The sequence below is a fragment of the Ambystoma mexicanum genome, chromosome 11 (genome assembly GCF_040938575.1).
Source record: "Ambystoma mexicanum isolate Mex_15411 chromosome 11, UKY_AmexF1_1, whole genome shotgun sequence".
Lineage (NCBI taxonomy): Eukaryota > Metazoa > Chordata > Amphibia > Caudata > Ambystomatidae > Ambystoma > Ambystoma mexicanum.
In genome coordinates this window covers 891974557-891997377 of record NC_090934.1, presented here as the reverse complement: position 1 = coordinate 891997377, position 22821 = coordinate 891974557, and the positions used below count along the sequence as shown (strand labels likewise).

General features: G+C 40.7%; 1 protein-coding gene across 1 annotated transcript in view; it reads left to right on the top strand.

Moving 5' to 3' along the window:
* The window catches only part of LOC138503895 (mucin-5B-like), a 365999-nt gene that overhangs the window by 236525 nt on the left and 106653 nt on the right, over window positions 1-22821 (top strand). The window contains exon 10 of the mRNA XM_069623966.1: window positions 14021-14064. Within this exon, the coding sequence (XP_069480067.1) occupies window positions 14021-14064 (44 nt within the window). The remainder of the gene's footprint in view (window positions 1-14020; window positions 14065-22821) is intronic.

Below are 22821 nucleotides of genomic sequence, written 5' to 3'. Positions count from 1 at the left end.
CCCCAACTCAACAACACAGTCGCTCCTTACATAAACAAATTAGAGTGCAAGGATATTCCATATTAGCACCATCACTGTACAATGCTCTGGTATCATCAGTTCCATAGCATAACAAATTCCTGGCGTGGAACACACTACCCCTTCTGCCGATAATGAAATTGTCATATTCAACTTACTTAACAAATCCCTTCCCAACAAGTTTGCATTGTTGCCGTTCAAAACAATAGTGGTCTAACACCTCTTGGTTACCTACCTTGATGGGTAAATCTTCTGCAAATGGAAATAAATGTATTGCTGCCCCAGACAATTCCTGACTGTCCATTACTTTACCTGATATGGGGAAGCACCATTCCTTTATGTATGATTGTGTTGCACCTGTGTGAACCATAAAGCAAATGATTTGTTGATCTCTGTGCTTAGCAAGGGTTTCTCTTCCGGACCAGCTGTGACTGACAGGCCTGGGCACATCAGTGCTCTCTTTGCACTATCCTAATGTGGGTATTTGTTCAACCCTGAGAATACGAAGGGCTTACCGCCTACCACACTTGCCCTAAATATGGTTTCACTGTGCCATGTGGCAAAGCATTTCTTTCCCAAACTTGTGGGGCTGGTTGTTGTGTCTGTTGCTGCCCATACACTGGTGTGTTACTAGGTGCCGGAGGTTGCATCTGCTGTTTTAATGGTGCCTGATAATGGTACTGGCTGCTGTACGTGCAGAGGTATTTGTGCAGGCATTGTGCCATTTAGGATGCTTTGGGGCATCATCCCGCACTGCCATTGATATGCAACTGGGACCACTGGTCCACTAGGATACACACCAGGATTATATGAACATGCTTGCCTGTTCCTATACTTTCATGCAAATGGCCCATTCTCCCACATGAACAACACAGTCCTGGTCCACCAAATCTCATCCCCATCCTGCCAAATCCTCCCCCTCTATCTCCTAGCCCTCCTTAGTACCCTTCTCTTTCACGTGGGTAACCTCCTTGATAACCTCCCTGGTGACCTAGGTTGTTGGGATAACCTTGGTAACTATCCGTCCACTCCTGTACTACCAGAGCCATCCTCGGTTCCACCTGATGTACGGCTGAACCCATAATCACTGCTCCTTCTGTACTGAACTTCGCCAACTTCGTTTGCACTAACTTCGCCTCAGCCTCCTGAATGTTATCCACTACTTACTTTTCCTTCTCCTGCTACCGTTTGCGAAGGTGCACTATAATTTCCTGAATCGCTGCCCATCCCTTAGCCTTAATCCCTATTACCTTATCCAAATCCTTCTGCACCTCCTCTGAAAGTCCCTTCTTCAACATGTGATAGAATATTGCTATTTTCTTATCCCATGACTCCCCTGTCTCAGCCCTCCACATCTCCTGAATCTGTCATATGTACTGTGCTGGATCTTATTCTTCCTTCATAATACATGCCCTGATTGAATGTATGTCTGGTGTGTCAGAGTATGCTGTGGTGAAGGCTGTCCACACTCTGGCATTACAATCATTAAAATGTGCCCCATCATGATTTTCATTGCCCATCCGTACCCATGTATATCGTGCCCTTTTCCAAATGTCATCTGCGTGGTCCCCTAGTACAGAGACAAACAGGTCGTTTATGTCTCCTACCACGAGTTTAATGCCTGCAGTCTGTTTCTCAAGTGCATATATCCACTTGCCTGCTCCTGCAGCGAGTGATGGCAGCACCTAAATCAAATAGTTTCTATCCGTGTATGGACAGGGCACATACTGTGCTCTACCGGGACCTGTATGCAACAATGGAAGCAGTGTTCCCACCAGCTGTGCTGAGAACCTCCTCCCCCATCGCTTTCCGTTCACCACCACCATAGAAACGGCTTGTTCTCTCAGTCTTGGGCCCCACAAACTCTATACTATTGGCGCACTCTGGGTCGATGTTGAATATAATTTCACCCGCTCTCCATTCATCAGTACCTACTGGCTCTCTTCGCCCTTCTCCCCATCCTTTGTTACTCATGCAATCTCTGTCTCTGTCCTTCAAACCATGGTTTCAAAATCTCTCCATGCCCTAATCTTTGTTTCCATAACTAGTGGGTTGTGCGTGGCATTCATTGCTGCAGGCTGCAGCACATTCACATAGGTTGCGTGAGCTCACTGTCACAGGGCTGCATAATAAACATACTTAGGGTTTGTATTCCCTGTGGCTTCTTGCATGGGGTATTATCCCTGTGGTGGGGGTGGTGGGCTGTTGGGATTGTGGGTGTTTCTGGTGGTTCACAGGACGCAGGCATTACACTGGGTGTGGGGGTGACAAAGCATGCTTGAATTATTATTTCTCCCCTTTTGGCTTCCTCAAGGACATCTTCCACATCCTCTACCATTTTCCTAAGCTTGAGAATACCCTTCCTTTTTTCAATTCTTTGCCCTTATATTTCATCACTAAATAAGTTTTCATGTGGCCCAGAACATCTTTGTTCTTCCTTCCTTTTTCAGGCCAGGTCTTATACGTCCCTCCTCTCGTATCAGTGACCCACTCCTTATGATACTTCATAATCTTTTCCAATACAGTGGGAGTGCTGTGCACATGAATTCGAATGGGGTAAGGGAACTCATAGTTATGTCTAATCCTATCCTTTAAATAATCTTTTGTTTCTGGCACACCGATTCAGCAGCCCTCCCACAACTGCCCACACTCCCTGTTAACCCTTCCCAGTCCATTTGACCCACACACCAATTACACCACACCTCCATACAGTTCAACAACCACCACTGCAAACTATAACAATTTCAGAAAACACCTTCAACCACAAGTACATAAAACACAAGTATACAAACAATGTTTAGAACATTCCCCAGTCTCTGATTTGAGAGGGCATTTTCAACCTTACTTTATTTATTCATTTTATTGTGCATTTGTAAGGTGCTTATACCACAAAAAATTGAGTTTCAAAGTGCCCCCGGGGCAAAGTGGCAAAGCTTTATGCCGGGCAAAGGCATCCTAGGCCCGCCATATAATGCGCTTACACAAAATGAATGGCACGTATGCATACAATGGTTTAAACCCTTCCTGGGAAGGGGGACTTTAACTCCTCACACTCACTTGTGCCGATAGTGGAGGGATCCCAGGCCCTCCATATACTGGACCTCACCACTATTTTACCTGCAGCGCTGCCTTTCCTCTGCAATGGAGTAGATCCTGTTTCTTCTTACTTCCCTTTTTCTTTTGCAATAATATCACAATGCCACCGTCCCTCTCAATGGAAGAGATCTCTCTGGCCACCAATATATATATAGAAACCCACCATATATTGCCTTGTGGACTTCAATCCACACACTCACCATCACCCCACGTCACACACACTCTCCTCTCGTTGTTTTCTCCTGCAAAGATGCACTTACATCAATGTGTTCTCCCGAATCCCTCTAATTTGGGGTCCCAACAACAGACGCACAATCTTGGAGCAGTGCCTTACTCCAAGTAGCAGGCAGGCCTTCTGGCAGCCCGGCACCTCGTTCTTCTTCAGATCCTGTATGGGGACTGGTCACTGCAGATGGCACCACATTTCAGGATCCGTGGCTGGGACACCCCCGAACTCACAGAGTCTTGGATCGCATTGTGGTCAATAATTTGTAAAGAGAAACAGTAACCCAAAAATCAAACGGTAAAAATAATCCAGAGGGCTAAATAATCATTGCACCTCTTTGCAAGGGAATACAAGGTTTATAAAATGCAAAAAAGGTCTCAAATAATCCTGTAGAACCGAACTGACACTGAGCTTGTCACATCTAAAGAAGTTACAGTTTATATAGCAGAAATCCCAAAAATTGCACAATGCATATATCCCCCTATGGAGACATGCCAATTTTGACGTGTTGCAAAATGGGACCTGTTGAAAATGTGGCATAAAAAATGCTGGTTTCTTCCATTTCATATGGTCATGCTCGCTCATATAACTCTTCTGGTTTGAGGTCCTTGCAATAATGGGCAAGAGTCTGGAGAAGAACATCCCACCACAGCCTCTTGTGTGATTAATCAGAGGAAAATGTGACGTACCTAAATCGTCCAATAAGCCACTGGCAATGTGTCTCTTCTTGGCAAAGCGCTGTGTCCTCCTCTCATGGTCACAGAGAACTCCGACAGCCTACGACTGGAGGAGAGTCCCGATCTCGACCATTGATATGGAAATTAACTATTGGAACCTGACCCCCCCCCCCGTTTACGGCAGGCAGGTACCATGACAGAGTTTGGAGACTATTTGAAGACTCTGTTGAATACTGACCAGACTGGTGGAGACTGCGGCACCCGAGCGACATACCTTCCTCTGTTTCCCCCTGAAACACTTGAAAGATAAGACTGTTATACTGGAATCGCCTGGACGTGCCAAATTGTATTATCTCCACTGCTTATTTTGTCGCATTTCTATGTTTTGGCCATGGCATGCGCACACTCCTGACCCAGGAAGGGCTGCAACTGCAATCACTCACAGCAAATAATTGACAGAATAAATCATCGATCCTGCTGAGATCAGAATAAATACAAGTTTTAAAGAAAATGTCCCACCCCGGCAAATCACCCAGAATTCAGGTAATTTGAACTTTTACCAGTAAACCCTTCTAGGCCTATGAAAGACTGCACTTTCTGTTTTGTAGCCTCTTATGTAAGACCGAGAGAGAGGAAAACTGCCCAAAACAAAAGACTGGCAGCCATACAGTGATTTTCTTTTAACACACTCCTCCAAAACACACGAATAAAGCCCAACTCTTATTGGTTAGAAATGTCAAGAATATTCACCTCTGCACTTAAAGAAATATGTCCTTCTTTTACATTGTTATGTAACTCTGACCTATTTCAGAAAAATGTGCATCCTTTCCCGATAAACTGAAATGGAGGTGTGATGATTTTTCGTAACTTTCAGTCGGAGGAAGAATGCTCATGCGCAGATGTGCATCGAACCAGATCTCATGTCAACAATTAGGCAATGGTAATCAGAAAAAACTGAAAAACATACTTTTATTGGCAGACATTGCCAGCTTTTGAGTAGCAGAGCACACAGTGGAGGAGGTTTTGCAGAAAAAAAACAGCACTTATAAATTATAGAAAACAAAATTAACATTATCCTGGCCCTCAGAATTCAAGAAAGGTAGAAGTTTAATAATGTTCAAGCACAAAAAAAAATAAAAAACATATGTTTACGCCTATGATAAACCTCACCATCCTCACAATATACAGATTTGATCTTTGGGAGTTGAAAACGAAAGGCAGTGTGCAGGCAAGATATTGAAGTAGACTAAGGTCCCCCCTTAATGACACTTTGCAACACAATGTAACCTAAGCAGGTGGATTTACTGCATCTCTGTTTGTTGAACTATGCTTCATGTCTATCTGTGAGACTGATGTGAACACTGCATACAGCAGACGCCTGATCCGGGAAGGGCTGCAACTGGAATTACTGACAGCAAATAATTGGCAAAAGAAAACAAACTGATAATTAGCAGCAAGACATCTCCAAAACACCGTCCATCTACTCACAAAATATACGGTGGAGTACAAGTGTTACAAATAAGGCCCCATTCGCTGTGAACAGATAGAAATGACCATAAAGTCACACCCGAACTCTAAAGGGTTATGGAAAGGGAAATTGGACATAAAGCCTAAAAGCCATACCGTATCTAACATGTCATTTTGCAAGTTGCAGGGGCCCTTTTGCTGCCATACGCCAGAGCTCTCGTTTTTGCGCTGCGGGTATACATGAGTCTTAAGCAAAGATTTAAAAATGGCACATCTGATTGAGATGTGTTGCAACCTCTCTGCTCTCATTGGGTACCCTGTTTTTGGTGCACCCATTACAATCAATATCTTACATTATTCTCACAGATGTTCACAATTTTGAGGCAGGCAGAGGGGGAGAAGATTGTAATTTACTGTGGGAGACATGGTCTAGTGCAGAAAATTACCATCCATCCAGCTTCAAGTGGTTTGATGCACAGACAGTGGGGTTGGTGCACAAAGTGCACATCCTCCTTCCACCCCGGTGTGCATCTCCACCCACATTACATTTTCACGCGGTTGAAGATGGTGGAATCTGCACGGTTGTGCCTGGGTCCTGGACTTGCAAAAAAACAGGAGTACATCCATAGTGATTTGTGTAAATACTGTCCACCATACAGAGGCATGGACGGTGGCATTTACGATTGTTATTGTGAATTGCTATAATGCAGGATGGAAACCTGGGAGTGCCTGTATTTCTGTGCATGACTTACACCTATTCACAAAAACAATGGAAATATCATGAAGACAAATCCTTACATGTAAATGTCAGCAGAAGCATTCCTTTCTGCGATATTAACATGTATTTAAAATGACGTCCTATGTGTGTGTTGAGATTGCAGGTTTCTAGCACTTATGGCCAACTGCATTTTAAAATATTGCAAAGCTCCTTTTGATGGGCCAATAATTCCAGTGGAGCAGAGAGCCCCCACATCTCCATTCGTGGTCCACTCAGTTGGAATTGCATTGTATTCTGGTTGGGCCAGTAAATGGCATGGGAATTAAGGTAGTAACTGTCAAATTCTTTACTTAAAGTGGAATGTAAGCTTAAATTACCTCTGGGCTGCTACAATGTTACTGGTTTATCAACTAAGGAGGAACATTGGGAAACTGTGGGTGCTAGGAGCACCCACCCTCCCTATGGTGCATCCCAGTAGGGTGATATGTGGGGGGGTTCCCCTACAGCTGCCCAAATCTTCCCTCGTGAGATATAAAACAGTTACACTAGTCCCAAATAGTTTAGATCACAAAGGTGGAACAGGAAAACAATTATTGTTTAAGACAAGTGACTAAAGTTCCAGAAAGGCTTCAGAGGGACAGACAATCTCCACTGAGAAAGAAACACCAAGAAAATATGCCCCCAAACAAGTGTAGTGAATATTGAAACTCACACATTGATACGCTGTTTGGATTTGTTCATGGCTGTGTCTCTTTGTCTGGAGCAGGACCTGGCCAGTGCAGCGTCTGTGTGCACTGACATGTAGCATGGACTGGAGCCAAAGGAGAAACGCACTGCAGTGTCAGGAAACACAGTGTGCTAACACTCAACCTCTGCAAACATGCAATAAAATGGAGAGAGCCACTTAGTTCCAAACAGCAAAGGACAGGCACTGGATCTGGAGGCTGACCTGACCACACTGCCTGATCCCAATATGGTGACTAGAGTTTATAAAAACTCAGCCCAATGCACAGGCCGATTCTCATTATCAAATCAGGCGCAATAACTCGGATTGATAGGAATTCTTAGACAGATGCCTGGTCAGGAGTTGAACCCATTCACAGATGACACATCACAAATGTAGGTAGTAATCGGAAAATTGACCCCCAAATGAAAATGTTCCTGAGATTCATAAAGCAACCAACCATTGTATGAAAAGATGAAAAGGTGTCTTGCTGGTTTGGTTGTTAAAATAGCGTCCCTAGAAGAGAGGTGTGATATAGAGTGGGAATACAGAAGCCAAAAGAGTAAATTAGATACATAACTGAACCAGAGGTGGTACAGATAAATATAGCACAAGTTAGAACAGACAAGTATAGGGGAGTCTATGTTCAGAGGATTGCTGAGAACCTGACTCTGTACAGAAGGAGAAGGTTAGGCCTACAAGACAGCAGCAAGGCCTTAGCTAAATCAACTACAAAGGCAAAGGCCAACGCACAGAAAATGCAAATAACACCTATAGGAGAAGATTGAAGATAAAGAAGTTAGGTGCTGCACTGTAAAATACTTGTGAGTGTGGGTTACTTTGTACACACATACTTGGGAAGACCCTCAGGGCAAGCATACTTATCATAGGCGGTGGATCCAGAAAATTAGGTCCTTAAAAAGTTGGTTCTTCACTGGATTTAATTGTGCCCCTCCCCGCTTAGCGATTCCTTGAGGCACTGCCTCTTGTTTAAGACCACTCTCTCACTGCATCCCTCCCAACCCTATCTTGAAGCTTGGGAGAGCCCAACTCGAGCTTGGAAACCAACTGGTCAGGAAGAGACTGCTTACAATCCATTGTGTATGTGTATGTTTGAACCCTTCTTTAGCCACATAACTCACAAGAAGAATCTAGTGGCAAGCCAACCCCCACATTTCCTGACAGTAGAATTCTAGCGTACAATTTATTTTCCTGTGAATACTATTCACTTCAAATAGGGCCATTTTGTTCTTTCTTCTCTCCATGTTTAGCCTTCCCTTCCAAACTCAGAATAAAACAGCTGAAGTCACAAAAAGTTCTGTCCTAGTGTTCTCTCCCACCCTCCTCATAACAGTGGGTATGGTGGTAAACAGTAATGGCAGGAGCCAAGTGCAAACATGGCAAACTTCATGACACTGAATCCGTATGCAGGCCTCCGTATTTGTACAGGTGGTGCAAACAGGTGGAATTCATGGGGCATTCAGCCGTTTCCCCATATTTAAATCATTTGCAGGTGAGCGCACAGAAGCTTTCTCTGCACAGAATGGGAAATACATAGAGCATATTTTCAGTTCCCTGCCCTGCTCCATCAGAGGAACACTGATCCACAACGTTGCTGGACGCAGATGCAAATGGAGAGAGCTTGTTTGGATCTTGATTAAAGTCAGTCTGTGGGGATCATCTCAACATAGCTTGCCATCAGGAACACATGCTTTATGAAATATGGGTCAACGTCAGTCACAAATGTAATCACATAGCTTATGTTTGTAAAGGCTCTACGTCTACTAGATGAGAGAAGCCAGCATGTATATAATTTTAACCATTACTGGACACTGACAAGTATGTAACAGGATTTTCCCATGACTTATTTATATGGCATCCTCATCGGCGGTTCATGGATCATCTATTGTATTCTTGAAAATGTGGGGAGCCTTTTTTATTGGGTACCTCCTCAAGTGGACCTCAGCGCCCTTTTGATAATAGTTTTTGATTCACCAATTCCAGTTGCATGCCTGGGTAACAACGGAGTCTTCCTGGCCCCCTTACTCTGTTCGAAAATATGTATAAGAGTTGTGTTACTCTTACTAATATCATGCGCCCTTGTCGTAACGTTGTAAGAAAGGATCAATCAATGCTTCTTGTACTCCAAGTCAAGTTATTGAGCTTTTATTTCTACATTAATTCTTAGAAAAATGCCCTATATGATTACACGTGTTTCGACATTCTATGTCTTTTTCAAATCAGGGCTAATCACACAATACGTAACAAAAATAACATTTTTTTAAATATTCAAAAATGCACCCAATCAAAAATTAAACATCATTGATAAATGGCCATTTTGAGGGAGGGGATAGGGTGGGATTGTTAGGGATGAGAGAACCTTTTTTCGAAATAAAGAAACAGAAAAATATGACAAAACACAATGAGAGAAAAATTATTGGATATTGATTAGTAAGAGATAGCTTCGTGATTGTTTTATATGAACATCATTGAATGTATCGCTCACTGTTGTTTCTTACCTAATCTGTTTGTTTCAAAATTCATAAGTTGAATGCTTTACTTCAGTGGTCATGGGTTAAATCCCTAAAATATAAACATCATGTGGCTCATTAGTAAGTTTATCTACCCCGCGATATGTAAAATCACTACAGGTAATATATGGAGCTGTCCCTTCCATTAGATTATAAGTGGAGAACGTGAATATCCGTGCCATTATCCGTGTTAAGCTTTGTTAATCATCGCAATGGCTCTTAGCATATCTCACGATTACAACTAAGCCCAAAAAGTATCACCACGTGTTCCCCACGTGTTTTTGGACCGTATAAACAAGACCCCCATGTCAGAGCTCCCTCAGCACGCTTACCTGCTACCAACGAGCGTGTTCCGTTTCTAAGAGTCCCCGTGCGTTCTGTATCTAGGTACTATTATTGTTGTGGGCTAAGTTACTGTACCGCTTAGTCCTACTACTGTGTTTAGCGCTTTCGTCCTGATTCTTACACAATACGATCAAAAAGTCATTTGATGTTTTGGCGCAAACTAAAATATTTCTTTTGTGTGTGTCAATTTTAATTTACTAATGCAAGACGGAGTTTTAACCGAAAAAATTGTTGCTCGATAATTTACCAATAAATTACATTTTCTGATGGTCCCTTGTCTAGCACTGATTTAGATTTATTATTAAGGTCAATTTGTGTCTTAGGTAAAAAATAAACAACTGTGCTTCAGTCGTAGAACTGTTCCGATTGAATCCCTGGCAGTCCCTTTTCTATTTTTAAACTCGCGGCCATATTTTGGGAAAATTTCAATGTTAACTTATGAAGATCACGTTCTCCTTAATTGTTGCGCTTAATATTTCGTTAATTTTTGTCACTGAACGTCGGTAGGCATATATTGAAGTTTGTTGTGTACAGTGGGAAATTACATAAATGTATCATTGTAAATGACAACTGATTCCAGAAAACTAGGTTTTTAGACAGAGCTGTCCCAATTTCTTAACATGCCATTCCAGCATTGACCTCTGGTTGTTAATTAAACTTTCAAAACCTGGTGTATAAAATATTTTGTATGCTTATTTGACCCTTTCCAAATGGTGTTACCCTGAAGGAAAAATATAAATAATTATATATACATAAATAAGTACTGGATACAACTGTTTTTGATCACAATATGTTAATAGCTTGGTTAACCATTGTTTTCCAAATTTAGAGAAATGAGGACATCTCATGTTCTGAATTCAAGCCTCTTTCCACTGAACGAAATTTACAAATTAATTTCGCTTCCTCTTGCCTCAATTTCATTTCAAGATTTCCTCCTCTTGGACCCATAGTCACTCTTTTGAGTCCAATGAATTTTAAATGTTTCTTGTCAATTAGTTGACGTTTTTGTTGCCAATGTTGAGCTAAGGGTAAGTTGGTATCCTGGCTACCAATACTTGAGATGTGTTCCCTTATTCTTATCCTAAGTTCCCTGATAGTGCTCCCTATGTATATTTCTTCACATTGACAAATAATAGCGTAAACCACAAACTTACTTCTGCAATTAATTTGATCAACAATCTTTTGTGATATACCATATTTGTCCTTGAAAATCACTGTGTTGTTTTGAGTATGTTTGAAATGTTCCACATTTCCGAAATCCTGTTGGTGGTGGCGGAAGCCACGTCAATGTGGTTTCTTTCTCTTCTGGAAGGAGTGAAGGGCTTAAAATGTTTTTGATAGTTTTGGCCCGTCTGTACGTCAACGTGGGTGTGTCATTGATGTATTTCCGAACATTTTCATCAAGTTGCAGCAGATGCCAATTCTTCCTTAAGATCTTTCTCAATATTTTATTATTTGCACAGTAGTTCGTAATAAAACGTATCTCTTGTGTATCATCTTGAGTAGTTTTTGTTGTCTTTAAGGTACTTGCTCTTTCAATTTTGAAAGCCTTTTCTTTAGCTTAAGCTATGGTGTTGTTCCCGTATCCTCTTGATTGGAATCTCCTTGTGAGTAATTTGCACTCTTCTTCAAAATTCTTCTGTTCAGAACAATTCCTCCTCGCCCTAATAAATTCTCCCTTAGGTATGTTTTTTATCACAGAGTTAGCATGACAACTGGTGGAGAATAAGGTGGAGTTTGCTTCAGTATTTTTCCTGAAAGTTTTGGTTTTAAGATGGTCGTCTTCTACATAAATGTTCAGGTCTAAAAAGTTGATTTCCTTAGCCAGGATACCAATTTACCCTTAGCTCAACATTGGCAACAAAAACGTCAACTAATTGACAAGAAACATTTAAAATTCATTGGACTCAAAAGAGTGACTATGGGACCAAGAGGAGGAAATCTTGAAATGAAATTGAGGCAAGAGGAAGCGAAATTAATTTGTAAATTTCGTTCAGTGGAAAGAGGCTTGAATTCAGAACATGAGATGTCCTCATTTCTCTAAATATGGAAAACAATGGTTAACCAAGCTATTAACATATTGTGATCGAAAACAGTTGTATCCAGTACTTATTTATGTATATATAATTATTTATATTTTTTCCTTCAGGGTAACACCATTTGGAAAGGGTCGAATAAGCATACAAAATATTTTATACACCAGGTTTTGAAAGTTTAATTAACAACCAGAGGTCAATGCTGGAATGGCATGTTAAGAAATTGGGACAGCTCTGTCTAAAAACCTAGTTTTCCGGAATCAGTTTGTCATTTACAATGATACATTTATGTAATTTCCCACTGTACACAACAAACTTCAATATATGCCTACCGACGTTCAGTGACAAAAATTAACGAAATATTAAGCGCAACAATTAAGGAGAACGTGATCTTCATAAGTTAACATTGAAATTTTCCCAAAATATGGCCACGAGTTTAAAAATAGAAAAGAGACTGCCAGGGATTCAATCGGAACAGTTCTTCGACTGAAGCACAGTTGTGTATTTTTTACCTAAGACACAAATTGACCTTAATAATAAATCTAAATCAGTGCTAGACAAGGGACCATCAGAAAATGTAATTTATTGGTAAATTATCGAGCAACAATTTTTTCGGTTAAAACTCCGTCTTGCATTAGTAAATTAAAATTGACACACACAAAAGAAATATTTTAGTTTGCGCCAAAACATCAAATGACTTTTTGATCGTATTGTGTAAGAATCAGGACGAAAGCGGTAAACACAGTAGTAGGACTAAGCGGTACAGTAAATTAGGCCACAACAATAATAGTACCTAGATACAGAACGCACGGGGACTCTTAGAAACGGAACACGCTCGTTGGTAGCAGGTAAGCGTGCTGAGGGAGCTCTGACATGGGGGTCTTGTTTATACGGTCCAATTACACGTGGGGAACACGTGGTGATACTTTTTGGACTTAGTTGTAATCGTGAGATATGCTAAGAGGCATTGCGATGATTAACAAAGCTTAACACGGATAATGGCACGGATATTCACGTTCTCCACTTATAATCTAACGGAAGGGACAGCTCCATATATTACCTGTAGTGATTTTACATATCGCGGGGTAGATAAACTTACTAATGAGCCACATGATGTTTATATTTTAGGGATTTAACCCATGACCATTGAAGTAAAGCATTCAACTTATGAATTTTGAAACAAACAGATTAGGTAAGAAACAACAGTGAGCGATACATTCAATGATGTTCATATAAAACAATCACAAAGCTATCTCTTACTAATCAATATCCAATAATTTTTCTCTCATTGTGTTTTGTCATATTTTTCTGTTTCTTTATTTCGAAAAAATGTTCTCTCATCCCTAACAATCCCACCCTATCCCCTTCCTCAAAATGGCCATTTATCAATGATGTTTAATTTTTGATTGGGTGCATTTTTGAATATTTAAAAAAATGTTATTTTTGTTACGTATTGTGTGATTAGCCCTGATTTGAAAAAGACATAGAATGTCGAAACACGTGTAATCATATAGGGCATTTTTCTAAGAATTAATGTAGAAATAAAAGCTCAATAACTTGACTTGGAGCACAAGAAGCATTGATTGATCCTTTCTTACAACGTTACGACAAGGGCGCATGATATTAGTAAGAGTAACACAACTCTTATACTCATCTATTGTATTGTTATCTTTTTTGCTTTCTAACCAGAGCAAGTTATAACAGAAGGCAGGGGTGTTGCTAGGTCTGGAAAAGACCCGGGGCTACGCTAATGTTGGAACTGTCGGGACTGGGGGCTAGCTAGCCTTTTGGTTGTAGCCCCTGAGATTCTATCTGGGGCTACTACCAAAAGACCAGGGACTATAGCCCCTTAACCCCCACCCCCACACCCAGTAACGCCTCTGCCAGAATGATACATGCATTGTTGATGAGAAATAAGTAGCTTACGTAATTTCGGCAATTGTCATCCTTTTTGTTACTGGGACTTAGTTATTATATTGTGTTCTTCGTGCTTGACTAAATGACTTGCCTGGAAATGTTACAATACTTTCTTGGATGAAATTCAATCGGAATAATGAACATAGCCTTGTGATTAATTAGTAATGAGAGACTAATGATCTTACATTATAATGGAGCAAAGCAGTCGTCCATGTGTAGTCTTGTTGCAGATATCCTACATCACAAATTGTTTTCTTTCTTGCAGCAACTGTACAGTGCAAGGCATTAAGTGCAATTACTATGTTGAAGGTAAGAACTGGAAATATTCTATTGCACTACAAATATATATATATATAAAGCTGTTGTGTCATGTCACAATCAAGGGTGTATAGAAGGGTAGGGCAAGAGATAAACTGCCAACACTGTGGCAATCTTGCCATTGTAAAAAACACTCCAAGGAAGGGGTCTGCAACCTTTGGCTCTTCAGATGTGTTGGACTATAAAGCCCATCACACTAGCTAGCATAGCCAAGGGTGAAGGATCATGGGAGTCATAGTCACAGCTGGAGTGGAGAGCTGCAGGTTGCAGGCAACTGCTCCAAGGGATGGCGCTGGTGTTACTTTACCATCTTGGTTAAAGAGGTTTTGATGCTGGGTTTTTTGTGAGTAGGGGAGACATTGGTGTGCCACATGCAGGCATGAGGGAAGTAGGGAGGGCATGGGGTTTGGCACCATGCTCATATTTGGGGATGTGTTTCCAAAATTCTTTTACTATCAACTACTTCCTCAACCAAAAGTGCTGTTGCTTCAGAGTTTTAGCAGCCAATCCAATGTGTCCTTTTCCGAATGAACATGCAATTCTCCTCAATTCTTTTTTTTTTCCAAGTGACTCACAGTCCTGCAGTGCCATCATGTGCGCCCGACATCTCACGATGTACATGTTTTTGCAGAGTGTGAATATGCAATGTGGTCATTGTTCTTATCAATAGTAAAAATATATCAGTCACTAGATGCCTACTTTTCCACACTGGAACAGTCAGCTCCTGATTCTAAAAAAAAAGTAGAGAGGAAAGCAGACTTTCTCCCCTCCAGTTTCCAGCACCACCATTCTGAGATCGGTGGAAGAATTGGAAAGGAGATGTCATGCTTTCCAGCAGCAAAAGCTGCAGAAATCTTTCTTTTTGATAGACACATGTGCAACAATGCAGCAGTATTTCTTAAAAGACTGCCACTTTTCAAATTTGAGAACGTTTTCTTAAGCTTTCAGTAAACTAGAAATGTGGTACTGCTGTTAGGTAATGCTATTTTTTATAAAGGGAAAACATGTGCAGTAGAGTTTAATGGCTCCTCACAAGTGCTGTATTTTAACGCATTTTTTTCGATGCGCACCAGGGCTTTTGGAAGCAGAATCCCCTCACAGTGCCTGCTCTGAATTCCTGATGGTTGCTAGGGCTGATGCCAAGCCGTAAATCAGGTGCATGCAAAATTCGATGCTTTGATGCTAGGTATCAGATTTTCCTACTGGTTACAGTGATAGTCAATGCAAAAGGTACATCACATGGTCGTTGCTTTTGTTTTCTGAGATTTGATCCCAGCCTGTGCCACCCTGCTGGCTTTCTTGGGGGTGTGCTCTTTCCTGCTTACACTAGCTTGCTTCTTTGGAGTTTTGCATGCACTATGCATGCACTGCATACACTTGTTTGCATTTGTGGTAGTCCGAATTTGTAAGGGAAAATGCTAATTGTATCAGATACATATTCGTATTCTAATTACATTTGTAAATATGGACATATAGCTATGAATCTTATTGAACACCTGGACCTGCTGGAGCAATGATTGTGTGATAGCCGATATAGACAAAACACAGACTTCACAATTTCGAGAAAGTGCGAGCACAGCACACTACTTTCAATTTGTCTTGAAATTAGCACTGTCTGAAGATGTATGTTCTTACTTTTCATTTAGCAAACGTTGTCTGTCAGTGACACCCTCCCTTGTGATTCTTTACTATAGCTGCACCAGTCCAAACATGTGCACATTGAGTTTGGGAACATATTTGTTGCATTAAAAATGTCTGTAATGAAAAAAGTTCAGAAATAATAATAATCAGGCGGAATAAAACAGGCATAGTATGTTATGAAGAAAGTGACAACAAATAATATTGACCTGAGATAATAATAATCAAGATGAAAATAAATGAAATAATTCAAGGAAGCTTACACTGACACATTAAACTAATATTGATGAGAAATAATATGAATCAAAAGAAGAAAAAAAACACCATAATACTTCATGAAAAATACTCTAGTGACAAAAAAAGAACAACATTTTGATCAGAAATATAAATAATAATAAACATGATATATCCATATATGGCATTTATAAAGCACAGCCCTGGTTGGAAAGCAACAAAGCATTGTACAAAGGGGATGCCCCCAAGGGTTCAGAAGTAGGGGGCTCAGGTCGCAGATGAGCTGGGATAAGTAGGGAGAGTAGGGAGGTCAACTCTAGAGGGGGAGAAATAAGGTTGAGTGGAGCAATTAGCGAGTGCCGAGATGCTCTTTGAAGAGCAGGATTTTCAGGTTCTTCATGAGAGTAACATGGTGAGGGAAGTCTTATCTGCAAAGGTAATTTGCTCCAGAGACAGTCGGGAATAGGCTGGTTCGTGTTTTCCTTCGTTCTTGCAGTTCTTTGTTTTCAGCCTAGCAATGTTCTGTCTTCAGATGTTGTGCTGACCTCAGGAAAGGGTGAGTGTATCAGCCAAGTAGAGTGGTGTTTTGGTTCAGACTGCATTGTAGTTGATACAAGCAGTCATACACATGATATGTGCTTAAAAGATTAGCCGTTCCCGATCCTTGACAATGGTCACATTTGTTTAGTCCTGTGACGGGGCATGCTGCAACTTGCTGGACAGCTTTCAGAGGGGCAAAGGAGGCACCTTGGGCACCTACAAGAAGGGCATTGCCACTATAGAGGTCAAAGATGAAAAGGACTCCGAAAATGGTTATGAAATTCAGGGCAGGAATGAAAGGCTTGATTCTGCAATCTGGCACCATTGTAACTGGGTCTTCTTGGTGATGTGTTTATTTGTTTGTTCGTTTATTTGTATTGCACACCAGACCCGTGGGTATCAGGGCGCATTGCATAAAACAACTTTCAGCTTAGTTACACATCAGAACAATCACATACATATGAGTTATTAAGTAGAGGAGCAATGTACATCCTGAGGATACAGATAAATCAAGTAGTAGCAGAATAGCATATACAATATACATTAAACGAACAAAGGTCACCAAAAAAATAGCTTAGAGGGGTCCATAAATCACGAGCAGGTAACGCGGGTTGCTGGGGTCACTCTGTCTGAATATATTTATAAAGTGGAAGGTCTATTAGTGGTATAATGGTGAAGGCCAGGGCATTACTTATCAGAGTCTTTGAACCAATTTATGAGGTTCTTGCGGAAGTTTAGGTAAGGTTGATCAGCACACAGTGGGGGTGGTAGGGAGTTCCAAAGTTGAGCTGCCTTGACTGGGAAGCTACGACCCCCGATTCTTTTCGACATAATTCAAATCAAAGAATGCGCTGAGCTCGGAATCTTGGGACTGATAGGCAGTTGGTACTAGATAGTCTGGTAGGTCTTGTGGAGGATTTTCTTGTGAGTCTCTCTGTCAGATAGCAAGGTGCAGCATTGTTCAAACATGTATATGTGAGTGAAGCAACTTTTAATTGGATTTTGTTATGTGTTGAAAGCAATTATTTATTCTTCTGGTCTCGGATGTGCGTTCTCTCCTAGCAATTCCGAGTGCCGCTCTAAGGACATTATTCTGGAGAGTTTTGATTTTTTTGATGATTTCCTTATTAGCCCCTATGTAAAGAGCATTACAATAGTCCAGCTTCGAGAAAATAAGCACTCTGGCCAAGGTAATGCAGCTATTAGACAAGAGGGGTTTACCTGCTCTGATCAATTTGCAAGTATAAGCTTTGGCAGAGGCCATAGGATTGACCTGCTTATTGAAAGAACGGGTAGAGTCCAGGTAGGAACCCAAGGTTTCACCTCTTTGACAACAGTGATGGTGTTATTTTCAATGTTGAAGACAGAATATTTGGGTCCCAATTTTTTTTTAGGCTAGAGGTAGTGCCCAGGATGATGATCTCAGTCTTATCATCATTCAGGCATAGTCCATGGGTGGCCATCCATGCCTGGATGATGAGATATACTCTGTTCACCAAGGCCAAATCATTTTCATAATCCCCAGTAAGTGGTAGGAGGATCTGAGTATCATCTGCATAGTTAGTGTAGGTTATACCAGGATTGTCCAGATCATCAAAAAGGGGCTTTGTAAAGATGTTATATAGAGTGGGTGAGATGTATGATCCCTGGGACACTCAGCAAGTGATAGGGATGGGATCCGCGGCTGCAGTGGTTGAGAAGACTCTCATCGTCCTGTTACTTTAAAAGGATTGTATCCATGCTATAGCTTCTTTGGAAAAGTGAGCAGCCGTGTCCAGATGGCTGCATAAAACCCCATGGTCCACAAGGTTGAATGCAGCCGATAAGTCCAAAAGGAGAAGTAGGGCTGATTTCCCTTTATCCCTAAGCTCATCTATCGGAGCCTTCAAATCTATAAGAGCTGTTCAGTCCCATGTTGAGGTTGAAAACCAGACTGGCGGTAATTAGAAGGTATGGCTGGGTCTGGTGTCTATTTTTTAAGTAGGGGGAGCACCCAAGAATCTTTGAAGTTACTTGGGATGTGCCCGAAGAGAAGGAGGAGTTTATACATTTATTGATAAAAGGGGCCAGGTCTCTGGCAGCATCCTTTATAAATTGGGCAGGACATTGATCACCCTGACAGTTTGAAGGGTTAAGCGACAGTATAGTTTTCTCAGTCTCAATGATGTAAACTTTAGAGAAATTGAAACGTGGGGGACATATGTTGTTTGAGGAGGGTATGGGGGAGGTTTTGGGAGGTGTAATGGGTGTTAGTGACACTTTTTTCTAGTTGTCTAGCACTGGGATGGGAGCTTCTAATTCTTTCAAGATAACAAAGAGTTCCTTCGCACTTGTGCTATTCTGGAGTTATAGGTTTCACGTTTAGCCAAGAGTATTTCAATCTTGTAGAGAGCTGATATAGTGCTGAGGTTGGTCTTATTTTCATCGGAGGGTAGTAGTCTCCAGGAAACCTCACATCGTCTTTTTTTATTCTTAGTCTTTTCAGGTGAGGTGTGTACCAAGAATTGAGGTGGGCTTTGGCCTTGCTTTGTCTCATTTTAAGTGGCACGATTGAGTCAAGAGAAGTGAACATAATCTTGTTATACTCCATGACTAGTGCATCGGGCCCTAAGTTATCTGGGAGTGAGTTGAGTTGTGTGTTAGAATGAGAGGTCACAGTCGATAGAAAAGCTAAGAGATCACTGGGGGAGATTTAAGGCATGTATCGATCAAACTCACTGCCAGTCAGTCAATTCTGGAATTAGGCATGGTTGGCAGGGTTTCCAAGGAAAATGAATTCAGAATTTGTGGAGTTGAGCTTCAGGTAGGCACTTGACACCCAGGCTTGGATGAGAAACAGACAATGCTTGAGTCAATGAATATCACTGATTCAATTGATCTTGTGTAAAACTCTGTTCCATCTGCATATTAGTGTATATTAATGTCATTGTTGGTGAGAATTTCCCCCAGACATTCCATGTAGAGGTTGAAGAAGGCAGAGTATAGCATTGAGCCTCCAGTCTTATGTAACTCCTCAGATTATTGGGTGTTGCTGGGATAATTTGAGGCCCATCTGGATGAGTTGGTCTCTATTCTAGAGTTATTAGGTGAATCAATGCAAAACTGTTCTGCCAAAGCCCATGTGAATGGTGATGATGTTCAGGGTTGCCACATTGTCAAATGTATGGCAGGTGGCATAATGTCATTTATAGCAAACCGATAGCTCGGATGGTGTCAGTCTCTGAGCTGCATCATGGTCGGATTGGTAGTTCTATAATAGATTGTATGAAGTGATCCTTTTTTGCCACTGGATGGCAATGGTCTCCTTCATCAATTTCCTGATGAAGGGTACAAGTGTGATGCGGTGATAGTTGGCCAGGTAATCCAAGTTCGGTGTGGGTTTCTTCAGCAGGGTGGGGCTCAGTCCTATTTTCAGTGCACCTGGCGACAGTGCGTTTTGTGAGGGGCACTTGGAAAATATCCTATTTGTAGTTGGAGAGTTTCAGGGCTCTGAGAGTCAGGTGAGTACAACAATTGTAGTAATTTAGGATAAATACCAGTGATAAGGAAATTCACATTGATCAGAAGTAACAATAATCAAGATGAATAATAAACTAGTAATTCATTTAAAAACACTATAGGCAAAAGTAATTCATGAAAAAATTCAAGTGACACAAAATATTTATTAGAACTAAGAACAAAGAGAACAAAAAAACAAAAAAAACAGTAAATGCATGTAAAATACCCAGTGGCCAAACAAGTATTTTTGAAAAGTGATAATAATAAAGTGAATACATATATTTAGAAACTAGAAATACATGAACATAAAATATAATTAATGCAAAATAGTAAAAATAGTGACTTTAAAAAAGTTAAACCAATGAATAATGAGTACTTATTAATAAATTAAAAACACAATATCATTGTTTTACATTAGGCGCATATGCTCATGAACAATCATATTATACAAAACAATACATTGTAAAATGTCAGCTTTAACATATGTACAGTTCTACACCTTTTTAGAAAGTTGTACAATTAAAATAAACAGCACATGTTTTATTTTGTTTCTTTTGCATAGATAAAAGAAAGCTAACAATCTGTGAGAGTGTATTAGTAGATTGTATATTTATAATGCTTTTTCAATCACGTTCTACTTTAATTGCTAGCCTCTCAGGCCTCCTCTCCCTAACTTCCACAAATAGAAAACAAATGGTCTAGCATTGACTATCCTCTCAGCACAGATGAACAATCAAAATGGACTCCAGTTTCACCAGTTCAAATTCAGAATTAAACCTCTATCCTATCTTCTGCCCCTCACAGCCCAATCTGACAGTTTCCCTCTCCCTCTTCCTCATCTGTTGTTCAGCACACTGCACACCTGCAAACACATCATACATTGCCAAGATAAGATACAATTAAATCAACATTTGTGTGGCCTCAGCCTCCTGCTCTCCCACCACAGACAACTTCCAAAAGGTTTTAAAAAGTAAAAAAGAAGTTCAGCAATTCTAAACAATTTTGTTATACATGTAATGCATCCATATTCTGCCAGACAATCTCACTCCTAGGCCAGACAAAACAGAAGAACAGGACATTGAATTGTATACTGTATATACTATTTAGCATGCTTGCTATCTCTAGTGCAATGCATGCACTATAATCCTTTTAACCTGTAAGTAATTTGTTTCTGAGAAATGATTTCAGCAAACAGTGTTTTATGTAAATATTTCTCTGCACCCTCTTCCTTCATTCAGCATGTACAATTAGCATAATATGTTGTTTAGGTACAGCTGGGTGTGGAGGTTAAACAACACAGCAGCTCTAGAGCACCCTTTATCACTCTAATAATCACATATTTCTACTTATACACCTGTAAAACCTGCTTTTCAGGCATTTAATTGTGCTGGTGAAAGCTTCACAGCTTTGTGGTAAACATTTCTTATGTAAAGGTGCAGAACCCACAACATTGTAAAGCATGTGTGTGTGTGTGTGTGTGCGTGTATGAGTTTGTGTTACTATCCTTGTGTGGACTTGGGTATGAAAACACGCACACGCTGTGGGGACTTGATTTCACTGTGGGGACCTAAACCCAAGTCCCCACATGGTAATGCCTTCCAAATGACTTAAACAACTGAAAAGACATCTGTGGCAATTTTTATCACTTTTGAAAAAATTGCCTTGTGGGGACCTGTGTTTATTTTGGTGTGTTGATTTTTTTCTCAGCTCTGCCCCTGCAGGCTGGGTGTGGTATTGCAGTCATCATCACACGGACAGGAATTTAAACACACTTCATAAATCAGATGCCCTACATGTTTAGGCAGCAGACAGTAGATTCATGGGAACCATTTATACCCAATTAGACTGTTTTTTGTGCATTTTGTAGGTTTTTTACAGAATTGACTATAATCAATACTCAACATAAGTCTTCCCTCGTTGCACAACACACTTGCAGATTCAGTTTAAGCATTGGCTACTTTTTTTTACAAACCAAATCAAAATGTGACTTACTTTACCTCCTTATTTTTCTGTGATTTTGTTGAAGTCCCCACAGGGGTTGTGTCTGATGATATTGAATTCCATACTGTGAAGACACCAAATTGTGTGCACTGATGCCGTCTTTCCTATATTCTGATATTTGAATTAATTTAATGTTGGCTTCAAATGTCTGATTATACAATATTCACAGGGTTGATGTTTAATTGATAATTATTTGGTCTCATTACAAGTTCGGCGGTAAGGGGAAAAAGTGGTATTAATGGAATTTCTACCACTTTGACTAATATGCTGATATAAGGGTTATTGAAAATGAACGCTAATTCGTCTGGTGGAATTAACCCTGAAGAAATTAGCATTGGAGGAATAAGCAATGAAAACCAGTGGTAATTCCCCCGGGCTAAATCTGCCAGCGGAATTAGTGCTGGAAACAAAAATGCTAATTCCATCGTGTCTTCAGGTTAAAATACTGAATGAAACACTGCCCAAAATAGTGTCCAATACAACCAAAAACAAAGTGCGGCTGCCTCCATCCAAATGCTGAAGGAAAATTAATTCAGGTGATGCAAATGAAGCCACAGGTGCACCCAATTGGCCATGAAAGGGTATGTGAGACCCACAACTTCCCCAAACAAACTTTCCAACACTATGCAGCTACTATATGTAGTCACCAGCAGTGACAAACCTTAAACTCCTAGTTTTCCTGCGGTACATTGACCTGAAGAGGCATGCACAGCTGCATCACATAGTACAAGCAACACAAATTCAGAAGAGATGCCTTGGAAGGAGATCACCCATTCCCTGGGTCAGGCAATTTCCCTGAGCACTACCTGATGTGCAGCTGATAACAATTTAGTGCCT